The sequence below is a fragment of the Vulpes vulpes genome, chromosome 14 (genome assembly GCF_048418805.1).
Source record: "Vulpes vulpes isolate BD-2025 chromosome 14, VulVul3, whole genome shotgun sequence".
Lineage (NCBI taxonomy): Eukaryota > Metazoa > Chordata > Mammalia > Carnivora > Canidae > Vulpes > Vulpes vulpes.
In genome coordinates this window covers 103,680,076-103,702,901 of record NC_132793.1, presented here as the reverse complement: position 1 = coordinate 103,702,901, position 22,826 = coordinate 103,680,076, and the positions used below count along the sequence as shown (strand labels likewise).

The 22,826-nt window shown below is 40.2% G+C and overlaps 1 protein-coding gene across 3 annotated transcripts in view; it reads right to left on the bottom strand.

The window, feature by feature from the left end:
* ADAMTSL3 (ADAMTS like 3) overlaps nt 1-22,826 on the bottom strand; it is a 335,305-nt gene that overhangs the window by 20,885 nt on the left and 291,594 nt on the right. For 2 of the 3 annotated variants that reach the window (XM_072737443.1, XM_072737441.1), the window contains 2 exons: nt 4,051-4,233; nt 1,747-1,863 (listed from right to left, as the gene is read on the bottom strand). In XM_072737443.1, the coding sequence (XP_072593544.1) occupies nt 1,747-1,863; nt 4,051-4,233 (300 nt within the window). The remainder of the gene's footprint in view (nt 1-1,746; nt 1,864-4,050; nt 4,234-22,826) is intronic. The other variant, XM_072737442.1, reaches the window with a different exon arrangement.

Here is a 22,826-nt window from a genome sequence, read left to right as displayed (position 1 = left end):
ATGTGTACATGTGTATATGTGTGTATGTATGTGTGTAGGAGGTGGTCAAACAAGGTAGGTAGTATTAATAAACCAAATGTTTAAATATTCCAAAGATTTCAACTTTCCAGCACTTTCAGCCTCATAAATACCTAATTTTTAAATTAATTGATTTGAAGGAGTTCCTTGATCTCATGTTCCCTTCCACATGGAATTCCTATCTGCCTTTGCACATCTGTCTCTGCCTGGAATGTTGTTCTTCCTCATCCCAGAACAAACATCATGGCCTGTGCAAAAACTTGGTTGTCTTCTCCAGAGTTAGGGCCCCTTTCTCAGTGCTTCCAGTATAGTTGGTCATCTTTCTATTACAGCACTTGTCACATTGCTTCAAAATACCTATTTACATGCCTGCCTGTCTCTCTAGACTATGAGTGTTCCAAGGGCCAGGTCATATCTGTACCCCAGCCTGGCAAAAGTAAGTGCTAGGCAAACACTTGTGTCTATCCAAAATTCAGATGTCAAATCCCAACATCCAATAAAATGGTCCTAGGAGGTGGGGCCTTCAGGAGGTAATAAGGTCATGAGGATGGAGCTCCCATGAATGGGATTAGTGCCCTTACAAGAGAGAACCCAGGGATCTATCTTCTTCACTCCTGCCATGTGAGGAAACAGTGAAAAGATGGCCATCTGTGAACGAGCAAGTGGCCTCTCATCAGACACTTGATCTGCTTGTGCCTTGATCTTGGGCTTTGCAGCCTCCAGAATTTGGAGCAATAAATGTCTGCTGTTTATAAGCTACCCAGTCTATGGTTTTTGTTTTAACAGCCAAAATAGACTAAGACAAATGCTGAATGATGAATGGATTATAGTGCATTTCATAATGGTAGTATTATATCTGAAAGAGGAGAAGAAATATATAAATACTCCTGGGGAATAATGTCATAAATAACACGAGCTGGACTGTTTGATTGGTGGTCCAATACTATTTTCCTCTTCTATGCTCTCTTTGCATCTGAGAAGGTGGGGGCCTAGGAACTACATTTCTAGACTCTCTACCTACAAAGTTATCCTTTGGGATATGTTCTACAAAGGAGAGGCATTTGTTCAAGATTTAAAAGATCAAAATGATGTAGCCAGTATTATTCCTGTATAGGACATATAATAAAGCATGAAGTCCAATAGTAGCTTCTCTGTATCCTTCTGTGATTTACTCACTTCAGAGCTACAAGAATCTGAGATCATCAGTACTAGTTTCCTGCAATTTCAGCATTTTTGATTTTTCTTAACTCTACCTCTCTCCCTTGGCCTCCTAAAGAGTTTTGTAACCTTGAAATACTAAGATTATGTTCTCCTGACCAAACAGTGATGCATAACAAAGTTAGTAAGTATAGGGAAAAAACTTATGAAAAGAGAAAAATGAAAGAATTGGTTCCAGAATTCTTAGCAAATCTTCCCTCTGTGAATATTTACCAAGTTGGCAATAGTTTTAAAACTGGAAAGCCAATCCCTATTTTATCACAAATAATGATGCACATTTGGGATATGAGCTCTGCAGGCTTCCTTGGGAGTGATTTCTTTTTCGAAAATGTTTCAATATGGAAGGAACAAATTGAGCCACAGAAGACTGAGGGCAAGGGGAGAGCTGGCCAAATGCCTAGGAAAAGTTTTACTTATTGAGAAGTGCAAAACATGGAGTCTCGCAGCTTAATCCTTTTCCCTGCATGTGCCTCACAAATGGTAAATCCCTAAAAAGTCAAAATCTCTGACCTGGAGGTAGGGGTTCTCCTGTTGGGTCATTACTGTTGGTTCCCGTGTTGGATGCCTGGAGCATATGTTTTTTGTGGTCCTTGGGAAATACACTTTTACTGTCCAAACGTCTTTGTTCTGAGGAAGAAAAAGAAAGAAGAAAGGAGCCTTTCTTTTCCAGTTAAACAGTATCAATTCTTGTCCCCACTTGGGTGTTTTTAAAGAAGACAACTACTAGGAAGTCAGCTCTTTCCAAATAAATGCTCTGTCTTGGATGCTCAGGCTCACACAGATCTGGGAGTTATGTGTGGGTTTGGGTGTGTGCATGCTACAGAGGCTTAGTTACAGCAATTTTGCTAACATGTGGTACTTCTGCATGTTTTCATGGTTTATAGCCTAATAAGATGAAAAAAAAAAATAGATTCACCGAAAGGGACTGGATGAGGCAGCTGAGAACAGCAGAGCTCTTCCACTCAAGAGGGGCCTTGGCAGCAGGAAAATGGATGATGTCTCATAGGGGACTTCACGTGGTGGGGAATGTGGGCTTTCCGAAGGCCATGAAGCCTGAGCATAAGAGCAGGGCGGTGGAGGAATGCCATGTACTGTGCCATGTAAAACATTCTTGATTCCTCAGTCAAGTTAAGCAAAATGATGAGCTGCTTAGTGGAAGGGACTTCTGAGGGAAGAGGTGTGCAGGGCAGAGCTGAGATGACCATACAGCTTCATAAGTGGAGAAGAGCAGACACAAGGAATAAGGCTGGCACTTCTCAGAGCACGGGGAGGTATTCAAGAATAAGACAGGCTTGGCCAATTCAATCAGTTGAAAATCTTCCATTCCATAATCCTAGAAGACCACAGGGATCTTTGGGAAGAGTCAAATGGAGGCACACCACTGCCTTCCTGGTCAGCACTGATGGTCCACAAGGGGTAGTATGAAGAACATTCCAAGAGAAGGTTATATATTTAGACTCTAGGAAAAATTTCTGTGGGGGTCTCCTCATTTGTATAGTGGGATTAAAACTGCCCCCCAACCCTGTGCTATTGTAAGTATCAGAGGAGTTAATGAACACCAAAGTGTTTTATGCAATGATAACTGTTCTAACTGCCCACATTGGCATCACCCATCTGTTCATGTCCCTGGGTGCCTCTAAATTACAGGAAGAAAAGCCATGGGGAAGGCTCTTTTCCATCAGTCCCTTGGTTCAGCAATGGATTCTCTAATAATGTCATGCCAGGTCTGCCAACAACTCAGTTTCATTCATTTGTGAAACACTGATTTAATACTTAAATACACCTGTGTTAGGTACTAGAGCTATAAGGAGGAATAATAAATGATCCTTAATGTCCATGTGACTGACTTATGGGATCAATTCTCAATTGGTTCCAAATCCTGATGGGAAAGAGGAGTATTACTTACTGAGTCCTAAAATCTCAACAATTTAAGACCTATTTTGGTGACAAGAATGTATTGAACTCCACATATTATCCTACAGATAGTAGAAGCAGCACTGAGCTTGTCACTCTGTGCCAAGGGGCACATGGTAATGAGCTTCTCCAAATTACACTACTGATCCAACTGTAAGATGTCTTAAGACTCAGTTGATTAGTATTTAATGAGTATGTACTATGTATCTCATTCTATATTATATCCTCAGAATTGCAAAACAAATCACACATGGTGTCTATAATTAAAGGACCTACAATTTAGCTGAGGAAACATAAGTAAAAGAGGAAACAACTGGAGAGCAATGTGTGTTAGGACTTAATCAGATACTGAATGGTAAGACCAGAGAAAAGAGGTCAAACAAAATCCAGATAGGAACTCTTCTGTAAAAGGCAGAAGTTGGCCCTCCATTTTTCCAAAGAGAAAGGCAGTGAGGGACACATCTTCTTTGGAGAGCAGTGTGCCCAGAAGCCATACTTCAATGGAAATAGCATGTGGGTGGCAGAGTCTGTTGGATTATAGGGCAGGAACCCATGTTGACTACAACAGAGCTCGTTGCTAGCTTGGAATGGGGGTTGGGGTCAGCAGATAAGCAAATAAAGAGGCAGAAGCTCAAGGGTCTTGATTCTGAGCAGAAAACTTTATAAGTCAGTGTAGTTTTCTGGGCAGAGAAGTATTAGCAAGAAAGTCACAGCCTTCTATGAGGAGAACTGGTAGGACAAAATGTCAGACTTAGTGCTTGTTGTAAGTGGGGAGAGGGAAGCCATGGTTAAACCATTTAAGATCCATCTTATTTATTCCTCAACTCCAGAATGACAAAACTGGGTCCTGCTTTGTATATATTACAGGAAGCACTTCAGCCAGAAGAATTTGACACTTACCCAGCACATGGAGTACAGATGCTGCCACTGCCTTTCCAAGAACATTGGTGGCTGTGCAGACATAGGTTCCTTCATTTTCAAGGGAAACATTCTGCAACAACAGGGATCCATTGAAAAGCAAGGAAATATTGTCACTCAGAGATCCTCCTCTCTTCAACCAAGTTATATTAGGTTGAGGGACACCTTTGGAATAAAAACAAATATGACAAAGGCAAATTCCTTTAAGAATAGGGCCACAGAGCCATATGACAAATAGCAGTTAGCATTTCGACCACAAGTTAATGAATGGATTTAATTACATGTAATAGGACAGGTGGCTATTTCTATATGCATAGCTCCTCTATAGCAGGTAGGGCACTCCATTAAAGCAAAGGGCTTTGGTTTACTATATATCTGACTAGTTTATGCAAGTAAGTCAATAGGAGCCAAAGAGGGTGGGATTTGCTTTATAGCAGAAAAAAAGTACAAAGTTCAGTGCGGGTAGTAGGAGAGTGGCTGGAAAAGAGCTGGTGGAGATGAAGGCAGAGACAGAGAAGTTCTCAGTGCTGAATTATTGCAAAAAAGTCTCTGAAAAGCAAACATATCTACAGCATATCTTTATTTGCTGTGCAGGAGCAACAAAACATTCATCCTTCAGAAAAAAAATAAAATCTTTAGGGAAAAAAACTTGTTCATTAATACTGCTGTAAAAGAGGATACTTTCAGGGAACACAACATGTTGAGTTTCAAGTCTGGATTGACATAGCAAGGTGCAGAGACTATAAGCGACATCCCTGGACACAGAGAGGAGCATGAGAAATCAAAAGAATTTCTTCCTCTAAACCTAGAGAAGTCTTAGAATTTTTCTGGGATATGAGATGCAAAGCTCAGGGGAACCTCCCTTGGTTCTTAAGAGGGAGGGCAGCCTCAGAAAATCCTGAGATCCAGCTAGGTAAGGTAAGGGGTTTTGATGAGGTGCTCTCCTCCTGCAGTGCTCTGCTTAGAGGGAAGGTGAAGGCCTGGTGAGGCTTCCTGACAAAAGAGAGGTGTCACCACTATCATCACTATCATCACGACATTTGCAATGCTCCCTACCGTGGGCAAAATGCATGCACCATGAATGCTGTGACACTGATTTCCACAGTTGTTTCCTGACCTGGGAAGTGGGTCTTGTTAGCTCCACCTTACAGCTGAGAAAGCTGGCCAAGTCAATACTAGGCTGGAACCTAAATTCCCAGAAAAGTGCTAATCACACATACATGTGTCTTTTCAGTTATTTCTTCTACAAACACACACATATATAGAGAGGGGTTGAAATCTCCCAAGGTCTCCAGCTAGTAAACACTGGAGTCAAGATTCACACCCATGTGGTTTTTTCCAGAACTGATCTTTTAACCACAATGTAGGTAGGTCTTGCACACTCCTTGATCAATTTATTCTGAAGCACCTTATAGTGTTCATTGCCAAAGTAAGCAGACTTTATTTTTTTGTAAGCAGACTTTTAAAAAAATATAGTTTATGGTCATTTATTGCTGACAATAAAGCTACGGGAAGCTATGAACACTTGTATATTTCTCTTATATTGTCAGGTTACAGTGGATCCCTAAACAATATTGGGGCTAGGGATGCTGACTCCTCTCCCCGGCACAGTCAGAATTCCATAAGTAACTTTTGACTCCTCCAAAACTTAACTACTAACAGCCTGCTGTTGAACAAAAGCCTTACCAATAACATAAACAGCCAACTACATATAGTTTGTGTGTTAGATGTATTACATTCTGTATTTTTGCAGCTAGAAAAAATGTTATTAAGAAAACCATAAGGAAGAGAAAATGCATTTAAAGGACTGTACTGTATTTATTTTTTAAAAATCCATTTAAAGGTAGGCCTATGCAGTTCAAATTTGTTTTGTTCAAGGGTCAACTGTATTTGGAATCGTTTTCAATTGATTTTTTTTTTAAGGTAAACAACCAGGGATGTCTGGGTGGCTCAGTCAGTTAAACATTTAACTCTACATTTTGGCTCAGGTCATGATCTCAGGGTCGTGAGATCGAGCCCTGCATTGGGTTGTGTGCTGGGCATAGAGCCTGCTTAAGATTCTCTCTCTATCCATCTCCCTTTGTATTACCCCTGTCATTTACACTCTCTCTAAAAAATAAATTAATTAATAAATTAATAAAATTTAAAAGAATAAAAGGCATACAATCATATCTATATATAGTGACAATTGTATCTTTTTCCAATATTTATATCTATTATTTCTAACTATTGCATTGCATTGATTAATGTCTATAAAACAATGCTGAATAAGAATAGTTACAATAGGCATATTTGTCTTATTTCCAACTTTAAAGGAAATATTACTAAAGCTTCCTCCTGATGCATGATGTTTTCCGATAGTTGTCAAATCAAAGAAATTTCTTTTTATTTCTAGCTGACATGGAAATTTCTAAGTCTCTGAGTTGATACTGAGTTTAATTTTCTTATTCTAAAATTAAAATATTTAGAGCTATTAATTTTCTTTTGAGTACAACTTTGACAATATATTTAAATTCTGAAATGCAATACAACTATAGCCATTCATTCATTCAAAAAAATGTTGCTGAAGTGCCTACTCTATGTGAGGCTCAATCCTGGGGCTAAGGATATGAGGATGAACTAAGTTCCTCAAGAAACTTAATTTAAAAAAAAGAAACTTAATTTTCAGAGAGGGCTTTGGAGAGAAACAGGCAATTGCAATAAAAGGAGATAAGAGTTTCTGGTAAAGGCAAACACTGGATGTCATCACATGGAAGCTGCACTTAATGCAGACTGAAGAGGTGGGAAGATCCCCACATGAAGGATCACCTAGGCTAATACCTTAGGACAAGTAGGAACATGTCAAGAAAAGGGGATAGCAGTGGTGAGGAGACTGTTTTAGGGACAGGGAACAGTAGGCATAAAGTCCTAGACACAAAGTAAAACACAGTGCACTTGGGGGATCATGGAAGTTTACTATGACTGGAGCTTAAAATGCATGGAAGAGGAGTGAGGAAAGAGGAGGTGAGAAATGAGCAGGTGTCGATCAAATGCAAATTTATTATCCACAGTAAAGAATGCAGTTGAATTTATTTTAAGGGAAATAGGAACTATTTAATTATTTTAAGCAATAATTATTTTAAACACTCTGAAAATATCAGATTGGTGCTTTGGAAATATCATCCTGGGTGGCTTAGTCAATCAAGCATCTGACTCTTGATTTTGGCTCAGGTCATGATCTCAGGGTCATGAGACTGAACTCCACATCAGGCTCCACAGTAGGTGTGGAGGCTGCTTAAGATTCTCCCTTCCCCTCTCCCTCTGCCCCTCTCCCACCGCTTGTACTCCTGCTCAAGAAAGAAAGAAAGAAAGAAAGAAAGAAAGAAAGGAAGGAAGGAAGGAAGAAAGAAATATCAGCCTGGATGTGTTGTAAAACAAGGAAGATGGGCGACCAGGGTCAGGAGGACCAGTAGGGAAGTTATGAGTGAGAGATGAGAGACAAAGGTAGGACAATGAAGGCAGGAGCAGTGGGTTTAGAGAGATACAGGTTAACCTAGCACATATCAAGGAGGAAAAAAAAAACATTAGGACTTGGTGATTGACTTTACATAAGGAAGTAAAGGAGAGAAGGATTTAAGGATGACATGCAGATAGATGGTGGTGCCATTAGCTGAAGCAGGGGAAACCAGAGAAGGAGTAGACCTGCCAGGAGTACATGAGAAATTATTGTAAGTGTGTTGACAGCAATTTAGCAAAATCTTCCAAAATTACAGTTACATTTATTTTTTTCTAGGAATTCTTGCTATCAATATACCTGCATACAAAATGCTCCATTTACACAGTTATATAAAAGCAAAACATTGAAAACAAGTCACATATCCAATAATAGGGACCCATTAACTAACTTCTAGTATATCAATGCAATAAAATATTGATGATATACTCAAATTACTGAAAGAAAAAAGTAGCCAACCAAGAATACACCTAGCAAAACTGTCCTTCAGAAATGAAAGAGGAATAAAGACTTTCCCAGACAAACAAAAGCTGAGTGAGTTCTTGATCACTAGACCTGCCTCATAAGAAATGATGGTAGAGAGTTCTGCAAGTTAAAATGAAAACAACACAAAAGCATGTGAAAGTATAAAACTTACTGAAAATGCTAAATATATACACAAATACAGAATACTATTATACTGTAATGGAGCTGTATAAATCACTTTTAACTCTAGTATAAAAGTTAAAAGACAAAAGCAGTGAGACTATAAATGTGAAAAGCTGTTAATGGATACTCAATTTAAAAACATGTAAAGTGTGACATCAGTAATACAAAGTAGGAACACAGAGAGGTAAAAAATGTGTAGAGTTTTTGTATTAGATTGAAGTTATGTTGTAATCACCTTAAAATAATCAATTATAACTATTTTACGATTTATATAACCCCCCAGTAAGCACACACACACACAAAAACCTATAGTAGATATGCAAAAACCAAAACCAAAAAACAAAAAATAAATTAGGTACAAATAAGGAAGATAAGGAATGAAAGTCAATAGAAAATATTAACAAAAATAAGATCCTTTTTAAAAAGATTTTATTTAATTATTCATGAGAGACACAAAGAGAGAGAGGGAGAGGGAGAGAGAGAGAGAGAGAGAGAAAGAGAGAGAGAGGTAGAGACACAGGCAGAGGGAGAAGCAGGCCCCATGCAGGGAGCCTGACATGGGACTCAATCCCAGGTTTCCAAGATCACACCCTGAGCTGAAGGCGGCGCTAAGCCGTTGAGCCACCCAGGCTGCCCAGATGCTTTTTTTAAAAAAATAATAAAATAAAATAAAAAAGATAAACTAAACTGACAAACCTTTATCTAAACTTACTAAAAATCTTAAGAGGATTCAAATAAATAAAATAAATGAAAAAGGAGACATTAAGACTGATGATACAGAAACCAAAAGGATCACAAGAGACTATTATGGGTAATTATACACCAAACCTAGAAGAAATGTATATGTTCACAGAAACATACAAACTACCAAGACTGAATAATGAAGAAACTACAAAGTTGAACGGACATGAATAATGTACAAGAAAATTGAATCAGTAATCCAAAACTTTCCAACAAACCAAAGTCCAGAAACACAAGACTTCACTGGTGAATTATACTAAACTTTTAAAGAAGAATACAATCCTTCCTAAATTCTTCCAAAACATTTAAGAGGAAGAAATACTTCTAACCTCATTTTGTGAGGCCAGCATTGTCCTGACACCAAGGCCAGACAAAACACTGCAAGAAAAGAGAACTATAGGTCAACATCTCTGATGAATGCAGATGCAAAAATACTAAAAAAAAAAAATAGCAAACTGAATTCAATAACACATGAAAACGATCATCTAACATCACCAAGTGGGATTTATCCCTGGGACACAAGTAAATTAATTAATGTGACAGACTATATTAACAGAATGAAGCATAAAAACCACATGGCCATCTCAAAAGATGGAGAAAAAGGATTCAACAAAATCCAACACTCTTTCATAATAAAAACTCTAAACAAACTAGATATAAAAGGAATTTACCTCAATATAACAAAGTCCCTATATGACAAACCCACAGCTAGTGTCATATGCAATGATGAAACTGAAAGCTTTTCCTCTAAGACCAGGAACAAGCCACTCTTGACACTTGTATTCAGCATAGTACTGGAAGTCAAAGAGTATTTAGGCAAGAAAAAAAAGCCACTGGAAATGAAGAAAGTAAAATTATCTCTGCTTTAGATGACATGATCTTTTATGAAAAAATCCTAAAGATCACACACACACACACACACACACACACAAACAAACAAACAAAAGAACCAGAATGAATACAGTAAAGTTGAAGGATACAAAATCAACATACAAAAATCAGTTGCATTTCTATACACTAACAATGAAATATCTAAAAAGGAAATTAGGGGCAGCCTGGGTGGCTCAGCAGTTTAGCACCGCTTTCAGCCCAGGGTATGGTCCTGGAGACCCGGGATCAAGTACCGCATCAGGCTCGCTGCATGAAGCCTGCTTCTCACTCTGCCTGTGTCTCTGCCTCTCTCTCTCTCTCTCTCTGTCTCTCATAAATAAATAAAATAAAATAAAATAAAATAAAATAAAATGGAAAGGAAATTAAGAAAATAATCACATTTATAATAGCATCAGAAAGAATAAATACTTGGATATAAATTTAACCAAGGAGGTGAAAGATTTACACGCAGAAAAGTACAAAGCATCCATGAAAAAAATTAAAGACACAAATAAATGGAAAGGCATCCCATTTTCAAGGACAGGAAGACTTAATATTGTTAAAATATTCATACTACCCAAAGCAATCTACAGATTCAATGCTATCCTCATCAAAATCCCAATGGTATTTTTAAAAATAGAAATAGAGAAAACAATCCTAAACTTCATATGGAATCACTGAAGACACTAAATAGGCAAAGCAATATCAAGAAAAAAGAACAAATCTAGAGGCATCACACTTCCTGATTTCAAAATATATTACAAAGCTATAGTAATTGAAATAGAATGGTACTGGCATTAAAAACAGGCACACAAACCAATGGAACACAGTAGAGAGCCCAGAATTAAACTCACACAAATACGGCCAACTAATCTTTGACAAGGGTACCAAGAACACACAATGGGGAAAGGACAGTCTCTTCAACAAATGGCGTTGAAAACAATCAGATACCTCACATATAAAAGAATGAAATTGCACCCCCAAGAATGAAATTGTAAAATATGTGTATTTTACACCATACACAAAAATGAACTAAATACATATATATACATATATATATATAAAGTCAGATATAAATATGACTAAAATATGTTCACAGAAGCAGAGAATAGAATGGTGGTCACCAGGGATCAGAGGGAAAGAGAAATGGAGAACCATGGTTCAACTGGTATTAAGTTTCCATTAATGCAGGATGAATTAGTTCTAGAGATTTGCTGTACAGCAGAGTGCCTATTGTCAACAGTACTGAATTATGCACTTAAAATGTGTTGAGAATCTCATTAAGTGCTCTTACCACAAAAAAGGGTGCACAAATGTTGGAAGTGATGGATATGTGTATCACCTTCATTGTGATAATGGTTAATGAGTATACATATATCCATCCTCATCAAACTGTAAATATTAAGTGCATGTGATCTTTTGTATCTCAATCATATTTCAAAAATACAAAAAAAATATTTCAAAAATACTGTTTAAAAAAAAGAAACATTTTCAGCTGAAAAATACAAGGTATAGAATGGTGTGTTGAATATACTAACCTTTATATAAGAAAGAAAAACTTAAGAATTCATGCTTGCATAGAGAATCTCTACAAGGAATCATTAAGAATCTAATGAAGGCGCTTACCTGGGTGTGTGGGGCGCAGCTGCAAGGGAGTGGAAATAGGGGATGAAGAAAGACTTTTCATTCTATGATGTCCTTGGAATGCCTTACCTATCTCTAAATTTTATTTTTCGGAAAGATTTTATTTATTCACGAGAGATCGAGAGAGAAGCAGAGACATAGGCAGAGGGGGAAGCAGGCCCCCCACAGAAAGCCTCATGAGGGACTGCATCCCAGAACCCCCAGATCACGACCTGAGCCAAAGGCAGAGGCTTAACCACTGAGTCAACCAGGCACCTTACCTATCTCTAAATTTTAAAAAGTTAGTTAAAAAACTCAAATGACATCTCCTAGATCACCAATTCTCCTAGGATAAAGAAAGGTGAGGTTTTCCTTCCTACATCTTTCCCCTATCCTTTTTTTTTTTTCTTCTGACATAAACTGGGATTTGAAATTCAGGTCATTTTACATTGTTACTTCTCATATATTTCCTTTTAAACATTTTTTTTTTGAGATTTTCAATCTATTTTTTCAGTCACTAAAGTAAACTCTTAAATTCTGTATTTAAATTGTTCCAATATTTCAGTGTGATTGCTTTTATGCTGCAATATCTCTGTGATCATAATTAAGATGCATTTCTTGCTTGACAGGGCAAGGGCAGCATCTTGGTAGTATTTTTCCCACAAATGTAGGTCAGTGAGTAGGATTGATTATGAATCGTTGAGTGGGTGAGAACATTTTCTCTTATCACTAAGAAACAGCTTAGCTGGTCACAGAATTGGAGTGTTGCGATGCACCTTCCCCCACACGGCTCATGCTGCCCATTGTCATCTGGGCCTTCACACTATGAAGGAGTCTAAGGCAAGCCTATTTTTTATTATCCTTTAAGTAATCTGTTATCATCTCCTTTTTTCTTTTTGGATTCTTGCAGGATTCTTTCTATGATCAAAATTTTCAAAACGTTTGCTAGGGTATGATCATGAGATAGTATTACTTGCTCATCCATTTTGCCTGGAACACTCTGGGGCTTTGGATCTGTAAACTAGTCATTGATTCCTTCCATTCAGTAAAACTTACCTTCTCTCTCTCTCTCTCTCTGTTATATGTCTCTAAGTTCTGTGTCTGCTCCTTTTGCTCCTTTCTCTCGCTCAGGAACACCAAATAGTTGATTAACGTCTTTCCTCCATGTCCATCACCCAAGTATCATTGTTTTTAGCTCTCTGCTCTTTTCCTTGGCATTCTGCAAGCAATTCTGAAACTTGCTCCTACTTTGCTCATTTCATTTAGAGTGTTTTATTTTTCTGCTTCTAATTTGGCTTTATTTCTGATTGATTTTTAAAAGTCTTTCCAGCCACTATTTTAATTTCTGCCTCTCTTCTAGCTGGTTTTCCCCCCAGCTTTATTGAAATATGATGGACATAAAACATCATGCATTTTAAACATGTGCAACATGTTGGTTTGATGCGCTTGTATATTGCAAAATGACTGCCAGCATCCCCTTCATTAGCTAACACCTGCATGGTATCATAAAGTTACCATTGCTTTTTTTGAGGTAAGCACATTTAAGATTTACTCTTTTAACAATTTTAAGTTAAATAAACTAACAAATTAAAGTTTAGCTTTTTAAAATTTCTCTTTGTTTTCATCTTGCTTTTCTAGAGTTTTGGGGAGACACAACACATACACTACCTCACACTCACTTTTCTGATACAGTGGATACTCTTCATGGGCCTCTTGAGTGCTTATTCTACATCATTTTTGCTGCATAACCTCAGTGTTCTGACTCAGAACTCTAATGAGCAGAAATCCCTTGTGGCCTCACCCAGGTCCAGACACTTTGGCTCCCAGTGCTACAGATGCTTGGTGTCTTTTGCACATTTTATTATTATTTCAAATGGTAACATTAGGAAGAGCAAACTCTCTGCTGAAAGACCACAGTAGTGAATTTGTGGTTTCCTGAATATCTTAGATCATATTGCTCAAAACTGACAAGAGTAAGGGCAAGAGACTGTGTTAAACTATCTCCTGGGATCCCCTCCACTTTAAGATATGTGTGAGATCAATTCGTTCATTCATCCGCTCACCCTTCCTTTTATATATTTATTCAACTCATGTTTTTTTATGTGCTTTCTATGACCAGCACTCCTTCAGAGCATCTTTACTGCATTAATCTCAGGCCTCCCCAGTAGGCTGTGACGACAGTGTCTGGCAAAGAGCAGACATATGAATATCTGCTGAATGCATAAAGGAGTGAACAAAAGAATGGATCTCCTAGAAGAAAATCATTTTATCTCAAGGATACATCAGTGTGACTTTTTGGTTATTCATGGCAATGTTCTTTTCCAAGGTAATAAAATACGGACTCTGGTGAAATCTTCATACGTTCATGCACATTTATTTTGGAATCCACGGTAGCTTGGAGAAGGGCTGTATTAGCTAGGAAGAAAATAATCTCCTTAAATATTTTGATTAAAAAAGTGTAAAGCATTTCAAAAATCTCTTCAAACACTTCTCCAGTCTCCATATATGTGAATTTAAATTATTCACTAATTGGAGGAGATTCCTTTAAGAGCTCCCAAGGAGTAATCCTCCAGTGGCTAAATATTTTTGAAAGCAATACATAAGTTTGAAAAAACATTATAATTCAAGGATCTTAGTGAATTCAGACTTATCTTCTATAATTAGTCTAAATAAATGGGGGTTTTCTCAAGTTATAAAACCTCTTCCAGGAGGAGACCCTGAAGCATTTCAGATGCATTGGCTTCATCATTATGCCTCCATGGTAGGAAGCATGTAAGCAATAGTGCTGTCAATTCCAACTTGAAAGGAGGTTTATTCAAGGCCTTTAGCCAGACTGTACATGTGGGGGTTTCATTCAGGCAGAAAGGACAGCAGGTGCTTCGGCTCGGAAGCAGATTCCTCACATGGAGTCCATTAACCTCAGGGTCTCTAGGTGGAAGTCAGGGTTCCGTGACCTTTTCAGTAACGTTGGCTGACATTCAGCATTTCCATCAACTATGAACACAAGCAACAACCAAGGTAGCAGTATTTTTGACTCTGCTGCTCATGGAAACCACAGAGAAATATTTTCATTTCACATTACAATCGTTGCAGATATCTCAACATATCTTCTACGCCACCACTACTTCAAAATTATGGTAATTATTGGACCTGATTGTAGATTTTGAAGTGATCGCATTAGGAAAGAAGCACTTATATTATTAGATCATACTTTTGATTTATTAACATTTTCATATCTGGATTTTGAGAATTAGTTTTCTTTATAATATGATGTGTTTTATTTTCTGCATTTGAAAATACTATTCTGAGAAGCAACTCCATAGACTTCTTCAGCACACTCCTACTTTGGAGGATCATGAAAGAACAGTGGAGTTGCAGAGGTGTGAGAAAGGGAGGTGAGGTAGGAAACAAGGTCAGAGAAGTGGCAGGTTGCTGGTGGGGGGGGTGCTCTGATCATGGCCTCACAGGTCACTGTGAAGATTTGGCTTTTATTCTAAAGGATTTAAGGAATGGCATGAGATCTTTTGAAGAATTGTTTTGACTGCCTGAACAGATCTCAGGGTGCAAGGGCAGAGGTGGGGGGACCAGAGAGGCAGGCAGTTATAACAATCCAGCTGAGAGATGATGGTGGGGTGAACCAGTGTGGTAACAATGAAAGTGGTGAGAAGTGGTCAGGTTGAAGGTGGATATGTTTTGAAGAATCCAACAAAGGAATGGCGGGGGGGGGGGGGGGTACTGCCAGAGAGGTGTGAGAGGAACACAGATCAAAAATGATACCAAGATTCCTGGCCCAAGCACCTGAAATAATGGCAATGCCACTCTCTAAGATAAGAAAGTTATGAGAGCAGGCCACTTGGGAGCAAAACTCAGGAGTTCAGTTGAAATTTGTTAGGTTTGACACATCTGATAGTCATGGGGGAGATGCTGAGCAGGTACTTGGATCTGTTTACCTAGCACTTAGAGGAGAGGTCTGGGCTGGAAATATAATTTGGGAGTTGTCGGCATATAGATAACATTGAATCCTTGAGCGTGTATGAGGTTGAGAAAGGAGTGAGGACAGCCAGAGAATGGAAAATGTCTGAGGCTGGCCCTGAGGCACTTCCCCCAGTAGACTAGAGAGATGAAGTGAAAGCAACATAGGAAGGCTGAAAAGGAACATGTGACAGAGCAGGAGTAGAATGGAGAGAGTGGTTTCCCAGAAGCTGAGGAGAAAGTATTTCCAGAAGGAAGGAATAAGCAATTGTCAAAATGCAATCACAATCAGAATGGCTAAAATCACAAAGACAAGCAATAGCAGGTGTTGGTGAGGATACAGAGAAAAAGGAATCCTCGTGCCTGTTGGTGGGAATGCAAAGTGGTGCAGCCACTGTTGAAAACATTGTGTGGAGGTCCCTCAAAAACTTAAAAATAGAACCATAGGATCCAGCAATTCCACTCCTGAGAATTTACCCAAAGAAGATGAAAATACTAATTCAAAGGGATACATGCACTCCTACATTAATAGCAGCATTATCTACAGCAGCCAAATTACTGAAACGGCCCAAGGGTCCATCAATAGATGAATGGATAAAGAAGACGTGGTATAGATATATGATTATTACTCAGCCATACAAAGAACGACGTCTTGCCATTTGCAACGATGTGGATAGACCTAGATGGTATTATACTGAATGAAATAAGTCAGAGAAAGACAATTATCATATGATTTCACTCATATGTGGAATTTAAGAAACAAATGAACAAAGGGAAAAAAAGAGAGATAAGCCTAAACACAGACTCTTAACTAGAGAACAAGCTGGTGGTCACTAGAGGGGAGGCGGATGGGGGGCTGGGGGGAAACAGGTGAAGGGGATGAGGGGTACACTTGTCACAGCACTGAGTAATGTATAGAGTGGCTGAGTCACTATATTGTACACCTGAAACTAATACAACGCTATTAAAAAAAGACTGATGATCCTCCCAGACTAGTGCCATCAGCAAGCCCCCACATGCCTCAAACTCTACATGCCCCATGCCAATGGTATCTCCCTCCTCCTCTGCTCCTCATCATCATTACAATGGCCCAGCCACCTGGCCACTCACCCTGGAGCCTCAGAGCCACTCCTGGCTCCCACCTTCTTATCCTCCATGGGTAATTTGCCCCCAAGTTTGTAAAAATCACTTCTAATTTAGAACTCCCTTGGATCCAGTCTCCTCTTCCCCATTGCCATGGCCACTGCTATAGCTTAGCACCATAATTCTTCTCTAAATTACTGAAACAACTTCCCAGCTGGCTTCCCTACTTCCAAACCATCTTTCCATGTAAAGTCAGAGGGAGCAAAGTGCTGGTCCCTGCCTATCTACGGAGGCACATAGTCCTGGCAGTGCCAGCCTGTGCCACGCGGCTCTGACCACACCTCTGGCTGCCTCCTAACCCTCTGGCCGCAGACCCTCTGCTGTAGTCTGCTCAGTGTCCTGTCAGTGACACTGCCAGGCCTGCCAGCTATCCTTACTCGTGCCTGTCACTCATCCACAGTGTTCCCACTTTCTCATCTTGGTCTACTCCTCTCACAACAGCCCTGGAGTTGCTTGTATTCCCCTCCCAGTTCCTATAGAGTCCTGTTCATACAGACACTGTTGTGTTTGCGACATTGTATCACAGTTAAGACTGCAGCTTTCTGGGAGTTCCTTGTTTCAGCTGGGCATGCAGCAGGTGCTCAGGAAGCCTGTTGAATCCAAAGTGTGCAGGGCCCTTGCATGGATGTGTGGGTCCCTCCCTGCTCCCCACTAACAAATCCGTATGTGGAAGTCCTAACCCCCAGTGTGATGGTATTTGGAGATGGGGCTTTTGGGAGGTAATGAGGTTCAGATGAGGTCATGAAGGTGTGGCCCTTGTGATGGGATGAGTGCCCTTCTAGGAAGAGGAAGAAACGAGAGCTTGCCCACTCTCCGTTTTTCCATCATGTGCAAAAGCAGTGAGAAGGTGCTCTTTGTGAGTCAGGGAGGGGACTTCACCAGACACCAAGGCTGCTGGCACTTTGATCTAGGGCTCCCAGCCACAGACACTGAAACAGATGTCTGTTGTGATTCCCTCTCCCCAACCCCCCCCCCCCCCAATCTATAGTATTTTATCAGCCCAAGCTGATAAAATCAGAGGAGGATTTATCAGAGGAGGATTTGGCTTTGGGTGAGTTGCCTATTATGGGATTCACCTGTCCTCAGGGCCTCATGGTACACATTTTGTTAAAAAAAAAAAAAAAAAGAAAAGAAAAGAAAAGAAAGAAAAGCTCTCCAACATTTTTTTTTTTTAGTCCATTTTGGTCACTAGTTATTCTGAAGCACAGTTATGTCCTAGATGCTTTAAGACCCTCGTGCCTTTGCTTACATCACTTGGTGTAGGGGACAACATAAATGCCACTCAGACTATCCTCCTCCCCCTGAAAAATCCCCTACACCTTTTATTAGTCATGAATTTATTCATCCAGTGAGTACTCTTTAGGTGCCTCCTGTGTGCCAGCACTCTGCCAGGTACTAGGGTCTTAGCCTTGCTGAAAGCTGAGCATCAGCTTCTTCTGCCTTTAAGCAGTCAGGAGGGAAGGAAGGGTAAGACTCCCCTCAGGAGGCTGTCTCTTTCTCCAGCAAAGAGGCCTCAGGCAAAAAATCAGCCATGAGCTTCCTCTGGGCTGAGACGTGCCACGCCACTACACCTCAGAAGCCCCCAAGCAGTGCCTTACACGCAGCAGGCTTGTTGATTAAATTCAACAGAACCAACTACAGGCTGGAGAAATAGTTTTGTTCTCTACAACTCCAGCTGTCTTTGGAAGAGGCTGGATGCTTTTCCTTCAGGACATTTTTCAAGATTTCAATGCATGCATTTGTAGGCAAGAGCCACATCACAGGGAGAGAAGAATTTGGAGTTTCTATGGCAATCCCAGGGGTTGGAGAAACCAGAGGAGGATGGGATTGAGAAAGAAGAGGGAGCAGAGGAGCCACCTTGTGCCTCTGCCACAAGCCCTCAATTTTCAGCTTTGTTTTGACAAGTCACCAAATGCCTGGTATTAATGAATGTCTTGCTATGAGTAGAAACCTATCAAGGAACTGAATTTTGTATCCCAGTCGATAGAGGGCAAGAGAGAGAGCCTACCAGGTCAGTGCAAGAAGCAGAGCACCCAGGCCAGGGTAAGCCCCCCAGAACTGTCAGAAGTCAGTTCCAGAAGTCTTCCGGATTTCCAATCTCTGGAACTGACAGAGGTCAGAGACAATTCCACTTAAATCTCAACCTCAGAGTGGCAAGGGTATGATAGTGAGTTTATACACATAGTGATATTCTACATATACCAGGAAGTTCAGAGAACAAAACAGAACTTGGCAAGTTTGAAGATGCGAAAGGAGACACGAAGATCTCCAGCATGGAGGGAAGAGGAAGGAAGGTCTCCACTGCAACTCGGCACCTACAAGCATCGTTACACATGTGAACATTTTCAAAGAATGGAAGAAGCCAGAGGAAATTCAGATGGGATTCTTCATACTGCTGTTCTTTACGGTCTTTCAAAATAACAAATGTTTGCTCTGTTGAAACAGCTACAATATGTCAGAAATAGTTTAAACTTATTTATCTAACCTCAAAGACAGGCTATTTCCCCTAAGACAGGCAGCGCAGCTCTGAAATACTCAACGTTCTGTTTCCACAATGCTGAAGTAGTTTTTGGAAGGCAAATGTTGTGGAAAAAAGTTCAGATCTGGAGGGGCTGTAAAACATGTGTTGCAGAAAGCCTGCACCTCTGGGTGTCTTTAAAATAGTCACTGTTTAAAAACAAATATCCTTCATCCTTGAAAGGTTCATGAAAAATTCCACACTACAAAATCCTTGGCCTATATTAGACTGCTCTAAAATGCTGGGTTTTTATATCAACATGTCACATATACTATACCTGATGTTTTCGTTCATTTCTTTGTTTCTTCTAGCTACTCAACACTCATACAATATTCTGTATTTTTTTCCCACATGACAATTGAGTTTGAGCTACCATTAGTTACTTCCAGGGCCTATGAAGAAATGGTGTTGTCAATTCACAGGATAAGAGGCAGATTGAACACATTGTAGACAAACCACACAGAGAGTCATTACTAATAAATGAAACAAACAAGAGCTCACAGTTCCAGTGTCAGAGAAAAAAACCTCAACACTTCCAGCACAGAGAATATACTCGTTTGACAGTGGAGTCAATCTTCACAATATAGTAAATTTTGTAAAAATATTCCCATTTTGAGTTAATTGCATACCCTTCCGTTCTTTTTGGCAATATATAATCTACGCTTTTTGGATATAAAGGACTATTTATCAGTGATGCCATATCCAGAACTTCCTCCAAATATACGAAAGGCTATGGTTTTTACCAATCACAGAACTCACTTGAATAGCTGAAGTACTTTCTCTTCTCTAGCAAAATGATGTTAATGGATTGACATAATCAGGTCTCCAAGCAATTTGATTTGAGGAATTAGAAACAATCTGGGTTGTACTATCTAGCCCCAAGAATCTGTCCCCAGAGACTTTTAAAATATGTTTCTTCTGCCATGGAGGAAGGGTATCAACAAGCCTCTTCCTAGTGTGGCCATCCTTGACTCCTGCTTTGCTTGGGACTGGACAGTTCTCTTGAAGTCCACCAGTCATATCTCATGAGTGCTACACAATCCATTGCTGGATATTGGCCCCCAGGGGCTTGTTCATAGGCTAGAAAGGGCCCTTGGGGGTTATTCCACATATTATCTTGAAAACAAAACCCTCCAGTGGTTCCTTGAAGAGTAAGATTAAAAGTCAAAGCTGGTACAAATCAAGCACAGTGATGCATGCCGAAGTTATCCAAATGGTATAAACCACTCACACTGGGTCAGAGACTTCTGCAACAACAGCTAAAATGAAGATAACCTTAGACATTCTGGAGGCCTTTCCTGATCAACAGCAAGTTTGATAATTGACCAATGTAACACCAGGATGCTGATGAACAAAGAGCTAAGATATGGTCCTCAAAGGCTACATGAAAAGTATTGCCTATTTGGAAATCATGTGCCATGACCTTGAAGTTGGCCCTGCTGCTGTCATTGGCAAACCCAAAGCCAAGGCCAGGCTGATATCCCAGGGCTCTCCTTCCACTTCCCTCAAGGCTCCAGCTCATCTCTCGTTTTTCCAAGCTGCCCTCACTTACTCTATAAAGTGGGTCCTTTCTCCCTAGGAATGAAGGGGAGAAAGATTCAGTTTTCCCAGCTCCAAAGCTTGCACTCTTTCCAGAGGATACAGACGCAAAAGCCCTTTCAGTGTATGGGTACTGAGTGTTAACGAGAGCTCATCCTCTGGCCCCAGCCATCCAGCCCTCACTGTTCACCAAACATGCCTCACTCTGTGTATTGCTAAGATTTTCCATGTGTTCTTCTCTCCACAGTGGAGTAGAGTATTTGCTATTCTCCTTTATCACGTGGAAAATTTCCTCTTTTTCTAAGATTTTATTTTTTCATGAGAGACATAGAGAGAGGCAGAGACATAGGCAGAGTGAGAAGCAGACTCCCTTTGGGGAGCCTGATGGGAACTGGATCCCAGAATCCTGAGATCACGATCTGAGCCAGAGGCAGATGCTCAACCACTGAGCCACTTAGGCGCCCATCACTTGGAAAATTTCTGTTCATTCTTGAAGATCCATCACAGGCCCTCTTGTCCCTGACCCTCTTTGATTCTGTGGCTGATTCCTCTTCTGTGGACCTTAGCACACTGAGGTCTCAGCTGTTAACAGGCCTGATCCCACCTTCAGAATGAGCCCAGAGCATGGATGCAGACCCTTGCCCATCACTCCTTGCTACCCACTGTTTCCTGAGGATGTCTCTCATTTTGAGATAATATTTGAGATAAGTCCCAGGAGACTCTCTGGCCCTGCATTGGTTCTTAACCTTGGATACACATTAGAATTGCCTTGGGAATTTAAAAAACACAACATTCTCAGGCCATACTACAGATAAATTAAATCAGACTCTCTGGGGTAGGGTGGGTGGATAATTTAAAGATAAATTAAATAAAAGAAAAGATAAGGAAAAACAGAGGGGCACCTAAGCTGGATGTTAGTAGAGATGCTGAAATCTATTCAGGTCCTATGGTGTTTTCCCCACAATGAGTATTTTTTTTTTTTTTTATCACCAGGGCTTGAATCCTTTTTCAGACTATACCAAGAAGCCCTCATGCTTTTTTCTTTCTGGAGGTTGAATTCCAACAATATTTTTCTCTCCTTTAGCTCCTGGCCCTGTGTGGGTCCTGTGGGCCCTATCCCAGAAAGGCATAGTTGGGGCAAAGGAGTGAGAGCTATGGATGGGTCATGGGAGGGCTTTCACCGGTTCCATGTGTTTTATACAATAAATATTCCTCCAGCCCCTACAGCTATCCTGTGCCCTCTGTCACTATCTGGGGGTCTCAGCGTACACAGGGAGAAGCTGACGCTCTTGGGGGACAGAACAAGCGAGAGCCTTTCTTATAGGATAAGTAGGTGTAATCGGTTTGATGTTGGCTCTTGCTGGCTTTTAAGAAAAGCCTCCCAATTGTTTACTAGCAAATCTCATACAAGTCTGGGAAACTCAGCACTAGCCACTCTGGCTCTGGCTCTAACAGCCTCCTGAAGAACCAAGAGAACACAAGGTCAGCCTAGAGCCACCACGGGGGACCCATGGAATTGAAGCAAGTTATTTGTTTAGAAATCTGCACTTCAAAAGATCACCAAGAGAATACCGGATGTCTGAAAGCACAGAGGACAAACCTAGTTCCTGCCCTCCTGGATCCCCACAGGTCTATCCTACACAGAACACAGGCTCAAACAGGACCAAGTCTGGGCCATTTTATTTACATTACAATTTAGGTGGATTTAATGAGTCTCCATGTGAGAAACACAGTAATGAAAAAAACTGTGAGGTGAAAGTTATTTAAATCTGAAATAAGATGTAATTGTGGAAAGGTTATGTGTTATTTTGGAAGAGGAAGCCTGTAGCTTTATTCTTTTATTTCTTTAAGATTTCATTCACTTGAGAGAGAGAGAGAGAGAGAGAAGAGAGAGAGAGAAAGAGCAAGGGGAGGGGCAGAGGGAGGCAGAGAAGCAGACTCCACGCTGAGCAGGGAGCCCGATGAGGTATCCGATCCCAGGACCCTGGGATCATGACCTGAGACGAAGGCAGACATTTAACTGACTGAGCCACCCAGGTGCCCAAGGTTATGTGTTATTTTGGGAGCAGAAACTTGCCATGGGGGTCTTAGGCCCTACTCCAGTGTTCTACCCAGTGGTTCTCAAACACTGCTGGTAGTAGAACCAATTTTAATTTTTTTTTTTTAGAAAAAATCTAGTTTATAAAACCATAAAACAGGAAGGTCTTTTAG